Source organism: Anas acuta, chromosome 5 (genome assembly GCF_963932015.1).
Source record: "Anas acuta chromosome 5, bAnaAcu1.1, whole genome shotgun sequence".
Taxonomy (NCBI): domain Eukaryota; kingdom Metazoa; phylum Chordata; class Aves; order Anseriformes; family Anatidae; genus Anas; species Anas acuta.
The window spans coordinates 11421317-11434857 of NC_088983.1; the positions used below are offsets into that span (position 1 = coordinate 11421317).

Sequence of the window (13541 nt, forward strand, 5' to 3'; positions counted from 1 at the left end):
TTTTTCCTTACACAGACTTTAAGGGAGGAGAACAAAGTGGATGCTATTAGATTCTGAGCTTCTTGCCCTATATAAGCAGAAGATAAGAATGCAGGCCACTTGCATCACATGGAGCAGCTGTAAACAAACAGGCTTTTTAATTGCAGACTTTGTAGTCACTGCAACTATTGACTGTAATAACATCACGCTGTGGACACACTCTGTTATGTAGCCATAGCCACAAGCAACAACCAATTGAAGATCTTCACAAACCTATTTCTGAGCTTCCACTGTATTTCGCTAACAGATGGGGAATAATCTGACAATTATAATCTTAGTTTGCCTAAAAATGGTTAATATTATAGACATGGTGGACATTTTTTCTTCCTCTTTAAAAGAGAGCAGATCCTCTCCAACTGAAGTGCCATGCACTTCTGCAGTGACCTCTCTCTAAAAAAGCAGACAGAATCAATACACAGTTATTTAAAAAGAAACAACTAAAATTTAATTTTACTTATAGGCAAAACGAAAATGTAATTACTTAATCTAGAATGCATCCAGTACACAGAATTAATAGAAAGATGTGCAAAATCACATTAGCGGTTTTTTTTTTAGCCACATCCAGACAGGAACCCCACATTGTATCACATTTAAATACAAAACTTCCCAAAGCATAGTAGTCTCCTATTGCTTAGGAACATTGCTTTAATCCTAACTGAAAGGTAACTGTACCGTTCATTAATTCATTGGCAAGAGCCTGAAATAACACACAATGGAAGTTCATTTGAAAACCAGACTTCTCCTCAGTTAACTACACAGTGTTTTTAAGTGAAACCAAGGTCCTCTTTAAAAGACAACCCTAACTGAATACTTTACTGAGTTTCTATAAATAAGTAAATTTGGTTACTGAGAAAAATATCTGATTTAAGCATTGCTATCAAACATAAAAAACAAAAGGGGAAAAAATCACAGAAAATGGCAGGAAGCACAAGGAACTAACATATTAGTTTTTACCTGGTACGTGCTCCCAGTCAGTGCCTACAGGCATTTCTTCTGTGATTCCCACTCGTACGTGGACATTCCATTTGCTATCGATTGCCCACAGCATCTGATCATTTGGACTCGAATGAATGCTGACCAAGTTGACTCCTACTGGCTATAAAAATTAAGCACAGTATTTAATCTTTGCACCACTGTATCTTTAAATACAGACACGTGCTCCTCACAGAAGCACACACACAAAAGTTGTAAAATATTCACCAGAGACAAGGACAGAAAGAAATTTAACTTTTTACTTGTCATTGTATAAATTACCAATTTTTCAAAAAAGTCAATCCCTTCTTAAATAGAAAAGGAACATGAGTGAATGTCACCTGAAGTTACTGATATTCATATTTGATGTTCAACATCCACGTTTAATAATACTCGTGTTTGCTCAAACACTGTTATCCCAATCAAATACAGTTTCAATTACAAGTTGAAGAAAGAGCTCATCTACAGAAATGCAGGAACAACAGGATTTTTCTGTTGCTTTCCTGAAAGTGTTCCTACCATAACTAAATCTCTCCTGTAGTCCTAAATACACATGAGCTGCATATTTTTAAGGTCTGCATGTCGCATCTTTGCAATGATGTGGTGATCTGCCCTCTCCCCTGTATTCCATTCTAAAGGAATATGACCTTGAAACTCATGGTGAGCCCAAGTGAAATACACTTTCCATTCTGCTCCCAGGCAAGTCCTTACTCCATCTGCTCCTGTGGAAATTTGCCTTAACTACTATCCAAAAGCAGTGTTATTGACCACGGCATTTTACATACAGCATAAAGGTCATGACTTTGTAGCAAAATATATCAGCCAACAGGTTTAGTGTATGCAAATACGTTAAAAAAAAAAAAAGGAAAAAAAAACACAAGAGAAACAAACAAAACACATACTTTAAATAAAACGCAGATAAGAAGAAAAAAGGGATTTTTTTCCACATCAGCTTAATAAAAGTTGCAATGAAGACAACAGTAAGATGCCCTGAAATATGTCATTTGACAGAAGCACCGCATCTCTTGCAATAATCTCACAGGCATATGCCAAGTATCCAGTGTGACAAATACAAGAACAAGCAGCTCTTTGTATATATAAACCTAGGAATATAGGACCATAATCAGTACACACACGAGTGCACAACCCAGCACCAGATGGGCCTTCTGTGTACAAAACAGTTACCTGCTTTGGTTTTGCTTTGAAAGTTCTCCTGCTAACATCTGATCTGGGTCTGACCCAGTTATAACCAGGCTCAGCTTGCAGCTCCAGATCAATCCTGTCTATTTAGGTGGTGAGACTTTTGACAGACTGTCTTCTGTTTGTGCTCTCATCAGGTACTTGCACTTTGTTGGGAGCCTGAAGCTGGCTGAGCCTCGAGGAAGTGTTTTCACCTCTGCTGACAGTAAACTGACAATGGCTGCAGGTTGAACACTTAGAGGAAGACACAATTGGTCTTGAAGAGACAAAAAAGATAACCCACATGACACATCTCTCTGTCTTGCCACCCTCTTCACTCAAAGTTACCCTCACTCCTGGGTCCCTTTCTTCACCACATCCCTCTCCATACTTCTGCTGTCATAGTTCCATGCTTTCAAGGGAGCTGCAATTAATAGCTTGTGCAGACTGAGTTACTGCACACAGCAGGAGAGCTTGGCCTTTTTTTTTTTAATCCACTCATCTCCTTCTTCCCATAATGTTACTCTACCATAGCAATCTCCTCCTCAGATTTAGGGACTTCATGTCACTTTCCTCATGTCCTTCACACCGTGAACTGCTGTGCTTTAGGTCTGCAACATTCCCTTGTGTTGCCACTACGGTCCTTCAGTAAAGGACTCCTCCTTCTTACTGACCTGTTGGGATCTGTGCACCTTGCTCTCCACTTTTCCATGTCAGGAAACCATTCTTCTTTCTCTATCATTTGCCTAGAAACAAATTCCCCTAGAAATAGCTGAAGGAGTATTTCCATCCAGAAGGACTTAAGTGCTCACACCTAGCAGCTAAGCCTGTGCATTACTACAAAGTTATAGGTAGTGGAAACTAAGAACAAGCAAACAACATACCCCAAAGAGGCAGGTAGCATAAATGGAGTTGCATGATACACAAGCTGGATAGCTGCCTCTCTGAGTATTTCACTTTTGCTTTCTTTTCTGTTATTTTTTTTTTTTTTTTACTTATTTTTTTTTCTGATAAACTCACATTAAGGAAACAATCCTCCTACTCACTCTTATTATAAATGATCCAGGCAAGACACCGATGGCAACATCCAGTGCTCTTAGCAGAAAACGCCCTATTCTGCTGCAGCAGAGTAAAGGACAGCTAGTGATGTGATTATACACCATAGCTTTTGGAACAAAGCAGCGACAAGATGCTGGGAAACGGGCACAGGCGATTCTTAGAGCCTGTTGCAGAGGTTTTAAACACATTAGTTGGCTACCCAGAAAGCACTTATCTGCAACAAAAAGATGTTCCTATGGCTATCACAGTAGGATAAAACTGATTTAGAGTCTTCTTGATATAACGTACCACTTCTGGAGAATATCTCAAATACCCCTCATTTTCACTACGTTTTAATTACCATAAAAATGTTTAAAGTATTTTATAATCTATATAAGAATAAGAAGATATAAGAAACAGATCTCTACAGCTGCAGGAAAAGATTAAGTAGAGTTTTCTTATAGCAATAAAGAGAGCTATCAGTGCAAATTTATAAATCTGCTGATAACATTTCAAAGACTGATAGGCATGAAAATGAATAAATTATTTCAGAATAGCCTTTTCTTAACTCATTTAACTTGTAACAGCATTCATGAAATCTATATTAGGATCCGAGAAAATGACATGGAGCTGGGACAGGGCAGGGTCAGACTGGGGGTTAGGGACAGGTTCTGCACCCAGAGGGTGGCTGGGCACTGGGACAGGCTCCCCAGGGAGGTGGTCACAGCACCAAGCCTGACAGAGCTCAAAAATTGGACACCACTTTCAGACACAGTGTACTTCTCAGTATATAAAACTGCATGCTAAGAGCTGTGAATATCCTAATTGCCTGCTACAGAAAACAACAATGAAAAGTAGTTTGCTAGCGCCCAAGTTTCTGACCAGAAGATAATGCCGATGAAACAAAGTAAACTTGAAAGAAGCACTTAACTGACAAATTGTTAAATGACATCATTAAATAGTATCTATGCTAAACATATTTCAGTTATAAAGTTGTCTTTTAGCTTTATAATTCCATGCAAATCATTTCCATTCCTTCTGCAGACCACAGAGAATATGCTTCAGTGCAAGAGCTTTGTTTAAACAACGGTATCCAACAAAAAACAATAAAAACTAATGCAGTTGTCACCCCTGAACTCTAAAGTTTTGCCTTACTGTAACTACTTCAGCTACAGATGAAACCAAACCACACCGGTTCATTTCCTTGTCAAGGAGGAAAGGCCAAAAAACACATGCACATGAAAAATGCATCTGAACATTTTCCAAGTCACTTTTCAGAATCAGAGAGTCCATGTATCAGCAGACCTCCGCTATCTCTTTTCTGCTGTAAACATCCAGGGTGAGGAAGACTAAACAGAACATTGTCAGCTTGACCATCCCCCTTTTTTTCAACTAATGGTTTGATGGCTACAAGCAGCGTGAAGGTATGGATGCTCTACTCACCTTCATAAAACAGAAATACCTTCAGCTGCTCCAGGCCAGGCTGTAAGAACATCACTTCTGAGCAATTTCCCACACCGTTGAGCACTATCTGTATGTAGATCAGACTTGTCTTACTGTTCTGATGGCTAACAGACACCCAGACCTCATTAACTAGCTTGACAAATAAATACTGCAGCTTGGAGATACTCCTTGACATGGACCTGACCACTGCATATTATTTTCAGAGCTCCATTTGAATGGCAATTGTAAATCACTTCCTCCACTGGAGATATCAACCAAGCACGAGCAACTGGTCAGCAGTGCTGACCAGAGCGTTTTGCATTCAGACTTTGAAGAGCAGAACAGCTTGCTAAGTGCCCCTTTTTTCTCTGTAGAAAAGTTCAAGGCAGCACACGAGAGCAAGAAAGGTTACGAATCTATGTTTAGTCTTCCTTGAAGCTCCATGTTTTTCAGTAATGCTGCCATAGAATTGTCAGAGAAAGGTTATTTATTGACTGAAAAACTGGAGCTTTATTTTCTCAGAAGCCTTAGAATAACAACATGACTCCTTCCCCCAGTTTGTGCCTTCAGCGAGTAAACAGACCCGAGCCTCAGTGCGATACCTCAGTCTATGGCTCGCACATCCAAGAATGGGCAAAAGGCACGCAGGCAGTTTTCTTGACCCCTCACCTCTGTCAACTCCTAATTTTTATTCCAAGTGTTTTTCTCATAGAAATATGCAAAAGATATTTTGCACACATACATTATGACATAAAATCCACGAAAAGGTCATACCAAATCCATGTGACTACTCAACGTGGTAAAGCTCTAGCAGGTCCACAAAAGATTTTCAGAATATGTAGCACAACAATTGTTCCTTACAAGCAATTAAAAATAATAATAATAATACAAAGACCATTCAGACATTGAGCCTAGTCTGTTGGTTTGCCCAGCTGTCTTCTGGTCACACTGTCTAAGGTTTCAGACAGCCTATATAATGCCCTACACAACATTTTGTAATTTCCACCACAGGTGTTTTCTTTTTTTTTTTTTAATAGCATACTAAAAAAATAAAATGTTAGGATGAGAACAACTGTGTCTTTATAGAAATACACAACACTACATGCAATAACTTTGCATGAAACAGAACATAATTTAGTACAAGGTAATAAAAACCTTGTATAAGCAAGGCTCTGAAAACCAAGACATTTCAGGTTTTTTGTTTTGTTTTAAAACAAGTTTAATGAGCATCAGTAAAACACCCTCTCATTCATTCTATGCTAAGGGAAGTCCATGCCTGTAGGTTTTGAAATTTAAATGCCTTACCAAGAAAAGTAAAACATTTCTGTAAAGTAAAAACACAAATGCATTTGTAAATTCAGCCTGACCTCTGCTTTGACAACCCTAACAGTTATCAAACTCATGGTTTCTCTGCCATTTTGCATCTTAGTGTTGCTCCATGTCACTTAACACATTTCTGCTGAAAATGCCACACGCAGCTGACAGTAACAGAAATTCTGATTTCACTATTGCATTGCTTTACAAAGGCCTATAGCCTTTAAATGATATAATTCACTTACACAACAGGAGTTCGTGTGTATGGGAGGATCATTAAAACAAAACCCCAAGAACTTACTGGTGGGAGGTTTTGTTTTGTTCTTTAAACAAAGAGTGACCTTGTGACGCTCTGGAAAGTTACAATCTGCCAGGATTCACAATGTGCACTGTAAGCCTCCGAAATACCGGGGATGCACTCGGGACGTAACAGCTGCTACTCCCTCAGCACTCATCCAGCACCGAAGCTGCAGCCTGATTTCTGCCCCAGGTGAGGTGCAGCCCCCAAACACAAGGCTCCGAAACGTGTTATGCTACCGGACAAAAACAATAGTATTGCAGGGGGTTGAGGGTCAGAAATCAGCTCACTGCCTCCCAGGCGGAGGATGCATTCACGAGAGTACAGAGTCCAGCTTCCTCTTCCTTGCCTGCTCACTGGCTGCGTTGGGCTTGGGTTCAGTGGGGCAAAGGACAGAGAGCACCAGGCTACGTGACAGCTCTGTGGGACGGGCCACCAGGGCAGGGGAGACACCGCAGCCCAGCCAGCCTGCTTCCTGGGAAGGCAACGGAGCACAAGGCCTGCCAGCCAGATCTGGTTGCTGGCACCCGTTCTGCTCAAACAGGGGGATGCTGCTCCACAGAGGGGACCCTGAGCTCCTCACTCAAGGAGGAAGGGTTGGATGTGCCCAGCCGGTGTCCCAGGCTGGCTCCTTACTCTGTATGGACTTTGGTTTGCTGAAGTCCTCTCACTGTCAGTACTGTTTCTGCTGCCCAAATTACTCCACAGAAGCCAAGCCCTTGGTTACTAAACTGGATCCAGCCTCCCGCAGATTTTAAAATGAGATAAGCTGAAGTTCAGTCACATGAAAAGCAAGAAAGTGCTCTAACCAGAATTCAGAAACTGCAGCTTTAATGAAAAAACAAAGAAACAAAACAAAACAAAAAACCACTCAATTTATACTAGCAGAAGTAATTTCTTGTGACCACCTCTCAAAATCACTTTTCAAGGTCTTCTATTTATAAATACTTCAGGATATCACTGCTTTCAAGCATGAGAATAGTTCCACTGAATTCAAGGCACATGTGTGCTAAATCGAGTCCTGTATCCTTTACCAATGATGTTTTCTATACCATTGCCAGAACATTTTTATTTTTGAGTAATTCTGAAAAACTCTCAAGACTCAACATTAGGAAATATATTTAGCTTTCAGAAGGGCAGATAAAGAAACGGAACTTACCAATCTCTGTAAAATAATTAAATTGCGTATTAGCTAAGGGAAGTATGGGCACACTGGAAGAGCCCAGATTTGAGGCTGTTACTAGTACTGAACAAATGAAAGCATGAAAACAAAAGGTTCTCCTTCCCACGGGTTCTGTTTTCAGCATAAGTTGAGGCTTTTTGAAAAGCAGAAGCACCACCTTAAGATCATATTTCACAAGGATATGGAAAAATCGTGTACTCAGTTTTCTGGGCGTATCTCATTTTGTGCACCCTTTTTGTGATCGGAGGCTTCTGGTACCGATAACCATTGCTATCTAATGTGACAGGCTACATGTGCGCTTCTCTGAACACGATAGCAGTGCCTTAAAACAAATACCAGAAGGCTAAAACTCCAAAGCAGAAAAATACTGTGAAACACAGTGACAACCGTTTTCCTATCCTGCAACAAAACAGAAGGTAACGAGCACTGCACTGAGCGATGGAATCAGCGTGAGATGACTTTACTAAAAATGCTGAAGGCGCATTTTTCTAGTATCTAAAGAAATTTCTTATGTAACCTGTAAGAAAGGCACATGCCTGTGAAGAATTGTACACGTTTCAAGTTAAACGTTATGGTATTCTGAACCAGCTAAACAAAATACACTGCAGCAGGAGCTCTGATCTCACACGCTTCTTCACAACCCACCTCCAAACAGCTACTCCACTGCCAAATACAGGTTTTTCCTTACTTCTTCTTGAAAACAGTAGTCTTCCACAAAAATCCTCTCCCCCTTAATGTCTTCAGGAGGCCTTACATGAGTAAAGATATATGGAATAACAGACCAGATAGTCTGGTGTACAGATAACCAGAAGTTTGAATGAGTATTTTACCTTCCCCGCCTACATGGAATTAATCTAATAAAAGATACTTTCTGAACATCTTGTCTTACCACACCAAAGCAGAACTCCCATCAGTTACATCTGTGCAACAGGTAGGTTGTGCAAGCTATTTTGTGCTCATGAAAACAATCTGACTTGAAAAAAGCAGTCGTGGATTTTTCTCGACAAATAACAGACTTTTCCATGGCAAGTATTTTCAGCACTAGCCTGGATGATTCTGAAGTAAAAACAACACAGTATTCTCAACAGAAAAATCCCTCATCCTCCAAATATCCTTGAACAATTATTTCAAAAATATCCCCCCCTACAGTTAAGCTTTGATTTTGGCCAAAAAAAGATGTGCTCATCACTTCATCCTGTAAGTACCACCTAACACAGAACTGGCCTTAAAAGTAACAGGGAAAATGCAAAGGCAAGGCAGATGGCAGCGTAAGAAAGCCTCCACACTAGGCAGAACTCTTAATTAAAGAGAGGAAAGGAAACAAAGATCATAGCAGCTATTTCTAACAAGTCACCCAACATCTGCAGGGCACAACCAACCTCCTAACACTGAACACAGATTAAGAAAAAGGAAGCTATTGAAAAAGAAATGAAATCTACCGTGCACTGATTTTTGTAGGATCACAGAAATCCCTGAAATTTCAAATGCCATTTTTAATGGTTGCTTCTTAGTTTTGAGGCTTGGGGCCTTTTTTTTTTTTTTTTTGAATGACAGTGCAAGTGTGAATAACTCACAATTTTGTTTTGTTCTTATATTTTTTGCATGCAAAAAACAATCAGAATTCTTCCTAACTTCAGAAGAGCTATCTTATCTTAGCTATGACATCAAGCTTGAAGTAGAAAAAGACAATTAGAAGGCTGTTTATGGGAAGAGTAGTAAATCAAAAATTCCTCTAACTTGAAATGCCTGTACTGCAAGAGATTATTTTATGACAAACTGCACTAAGCTCTTTTGCTGATCCTAGGAATTGCACCAAGAATCAGAAGGTTTACATAGTAGCCAAGTAGTGGACATCTTTTTAAATAAGTCCCTCTCTCCCCACAGCTTGGACAAGCTACACAGCTATTTAAATAAACTTCTTGACTTAATAAAGTAAGCTTTTTTGATCCTATCCTCTAAGAAATTCTGATTACGAAAGAGTAAAGAGAAGCAATTAATCAACAATTAAGATGTTTAATCTGTTCTTGGAGTAAGATTGATTGTTTGCAAGCAATAGGTGGTTGCTAACTCATTACAAATAGTGGTTCTCATCCTTGTTTCCTTTAGCTCTCCCTAAACAAAAGTTTTGCTTACCTAAGAGATAAGCAAATATATATAAATCCCCTAATGCAAATCTGATTAGGTGGTTCTTAAGGCCAGTGTTACGCTAAGTAGTCCTTGTAAGAAGCAAGCTATTCTCAAAAGCAGATTTTGCTTCTGCATTTTTTTCAATAGGTGCCCAAAATCAGAGACAAAATGGAGAAAGAATTACTTTCAAACAGGCCTTTGACTTCTAGGGATATTTTAAAGCAATTTTTCAGGTGAAAATTATTTTTAACTTTTAATTAACTTCTACTCAATAACAACCCAAATTAGTCTTACTGACCATATTATTTTTTTTTTGTTATTATTTTTTCAGGCTACAGAATTGAAAAAACATTCAATTTCATAAACATACACCCATACATAACACACACTCTGTAGTATCTGCATGAATAATAATTACATTGCTTGCTCGTTCTTTGTATTGAAGTATAATGTATATTGAAGCATGCTACAACAGATAATAGTTTTATACTGTATATTGAGGATGGAATGAAGAATACTTTCCATTTCATGGATGAAAACCATTTCATCAAGGACTTTTGATCAGCTCAGTCAATGCTCTTAAAATAGCTTCCAAAAAGTGGCTTAACTACATAATTTTGACTTTTAGATCATACAATAGAACATGTGAAGCAGAGAAGACACCTACATATGAACTACACTGTTCACGATACTGCGATATTATCAACCACTTCTTTATTTTATCCAGCACTTTAGACAATGGAGGGCAGAGAACACAATGCTAATTTTCATCAAGAATTAGTGCAGTCAGGAGTTACGAAGAGAGAAGTAGCAAATGAGAACTGTTTCAGTCTAGATTAAGAAAAAAGCCATAGAGAATCACAGATTCTCTGATCTTATCTGTTTGGTTTGGGTTGGAAGGGACCTTAAGGATCACCCAGTTCCAGCCCCCTGCCATGGGCAGGGACACCTCCCACCAGACCAGGTTGCCCAAAGCCCCATCCAGCCTGGCCTTGAGCACCTCCAGGGATGGGGCACCCACAGCTTCTCTGGGCAGCCTGTGCCAGTGCCTCACCACCCTCTGAATGAAAAAATTATTTTAAATGTCTGTTCTAAAAATCTAACAAAACTATCATCTCTGAATACCTTTGTGAAGCTGTGCAATGATGCTGTGCAATTACAGCACTTCTTTAACAAGAAGTGACACTGTAAAAGCAGAACCTGTAGCTGCTCACAAGCTGCTCATGAGTCATGAGATCTGGGATATGGCAAGTCATATTGGCTCTGACATTTACTAGGGAATGAAACATCCATAGCTGATTTTAAATTACGTTATTTGAGAGTATTTCTGTGCTTAAAGCAAGTGAAAGACAATTTTGATTTCCTTCTTCAAACAGAAGATGACTGAACCATTCACAAATGCTTCTTACAATTCTTCTGTTGTCGTGAACATGAAGTGATGCAGCATGAAAGTCAGTTAAGGGACAGATAACAGTAAGAGGCTACTAATAAGCACCAAACAATCCACGTCTCAACCATCCTTTGTCATATTTGTTATCCAAACACTGAGCTACTATCTGGAAGTAATTTTAAAGTCCACGTTTTCTTATTTTGCATTCAGTCTTTGGAAAAGCATGGGTGGTTGCTCCCCCAGTACTTTAGTTACTTGTTTCAGTGTTGGAATTGTCTCCAAACAAGCATGTAGCCCTTGAGTTTTCATCTCCACAGGCAATGTTTGAATTTTTGCCCTTTCATATTGACTCATTAGATATGCAATGTCGGGAGTTGGCAAGATAACAGGAAGCGAATGCTCTGGGTAGCAGGAGGTTATCATTTTGGAAGGCAACATCACCCAGCTTCCGCAGTAAGCTATAGGAAATAACACGGTATTCAACCTTGTCCAATTAAAGACTTTCTACGTAAGGAAGTCTCTGCTAAGTAACGAGCCAAAGCAAATCCCAACTTCTTGTAAACACCTTTGTATCGAGCAGTTTAATCAAATTCTGTAGAGGATTAGAGAACGCACTCAGTACAGACAAAATAGTGTAGTGAAAGCCCTCCAGGTTATTTTCCTGGTTAGATACATTTTCATTAGAATATACTGCAAAAGTTTATTTGTCTGTCTATTGGCAAACTCAATTAAGCAGAATACATCCTGGAATATGTCATTCCCTCTTCACCCCCCTTTTCAAGAAAACTATCCTCATGGAAGACATCATCATTCATATACTGAGTCTCCTCTTCCAGCTGCCTTGCCCCCCATTAGCAGACAAATTTGTATCTTACAGGTAACATCAGAAAGACCCACTCTGCAGCACACAAGAGTGAGCAGTGTAATCTACCCCTCGTTGTGACAGCCATCACTCAAGTGATTTAGTACTTATTTATCAGTCTGTTCTGCTATTCTGCAGAAACAAGATGCCATTTCTCCAGGTCTGACTGACCACATTCCCAGCACAGAAGGACTAGTTTAACCAGTGCTGAGCTAACTGAGGAGATGCAAATCTGCCGTTTCATTTCCCTGTTTCCCTGGCCTTCTTTGCTGCTACACCCCCGAGATTCACAGGAGGAGCTAATAGTTGGCTGTTAAGAGGTAAGCAGAAGTAAAAGGGAATGATGTAAAAAACAAATCACCTATTGCAACTCCACTGCCAGAGACTGACTTTTATTTCTTAATACGACCCTTCAGAAGTACCATGTATTTCAAAATTTTCAGAAACAGTTCTGTAACATTACATTATTAAAACGTAAATCAAGTATGCAAACACATCCAGCACTACTATGCTAGATCAGCAGACAGTTCAACTGATTTCGAGCCAGGGAGCACAGAATGAAATCAGTGCTCAGAGGTCAACTCTTTTGCAGCAGTCCCGAGCCATGATACAGAACTGCAAGTTAAACTGTGGAATGTGTAAAGTATTAGAGCAGCACTGAGGTTTAAGGAGAGATTAAATGAGAAACCAGACACTGGAGAAATATATTTTGTCCATTTGCTATATCCAGAAAATATGCTCCTAGTGTACTTTAGGATGCTTCTTTCCACTCAGCTCCTCACAGCTGGCAGGTAGAACAGAGATCTTACTTGCCAATTCTGGGAATAAGGGAGAAGAGCTGCAATTGTACAGCACACTGACTAACCACTGGATGATAAGGAAAGTCCCTAGATGCAGGCACAGCACCCTGGCAAGCATCCCAGACTCACGGGGCGAGGATAAAGGAAGAGGGAGGCACTTCAGTACCACACCATGTGAGCAGAGCCTTCCCACACCCTCTGCTTTGTGCTGTTTGCCAGTCTAGCCTCTTGGCTACCGTACAAGTAGGTACTCAGTATATAGTTCAAGGCTGCGTTCTACTACGTGCCTGTAAAGCTGCTGTGTTACTACAATAGAAGTTTTTCATTAAGGATGGAAAAAGAGAAAAAAAAATTGAAAAAGAAAAAAGAAGTTATCTGTGAGATGAATTTGGGATGATTGAAGATAAGTCCTGATGAAACTGAACATGTGTGACAGAAGCTTAAACTACACATTTAAATCTGGTCCTATTGTTTTCCCTGAATGTTAAATTACTCCTTTCCACAGGCGCAGAGCTAAACCACTGTGTTACAAAGAATTACAATCAGCGTTTTACCTGTATGGGTGGCTCAATCATTATCCATGCGGGAAGCATCAAACTCGGGTTAAGAGGCTGGGTTCCTACACGGAAATAAACACCACCACTGGTGTCACAGGCCCAAACATGCTGATTTCCACAGGACAAGCTGATCAGCTTTATGGCACCTATCAACAAAGAGGTTATTAGCAACCTGACATTTTTCTTTTACATTCAGCTAATAATGAGCACCTTTACTTAGACTTGATTGTATTAAGCTACCTTTAAACACAGGCATATAAAAATGATTACAAGCTTGTGAGAGAAAAATCATGGCATATAATGAATAACACCAACAGGTAGTATACGTTAGGCATTTTT

At 39.6% G+C, this 13541-nt stretch overlaps 1 protein-coding gene across 3 annotated transcripts in view; it reads right to left on the reverse strand.

Annotated features, from left to right (window-relative positions):
• The window catches only part of TECPR2 (tectonin beta-propeller repeat containing 2), a 41602-nt gene that overhangs the window by 1205 nt on the left and 26856 nt on the right, over nucleotides 1–13541 (reverse strand). For all 3 annotated transcript variants that reach the window (XM_068682716.1, XM_068682715.1, XM_068682714.1), the window contains exons 17-18: nucleotides 13200–13348; nucleotides 994–1135 (exon numbers count right to left, since the gene is read on the reverse strand). In XM_068682716.1, coding sequence (XP_068538817.1) covers nucleotides 994–1135; nucleotides 13200–13348 — 291 coding nt within the window. The remainder of the gene's footprint in view (nucleotides 1–993; nucleotides 1136–13199; nucleotides 13349–13541) is intronic.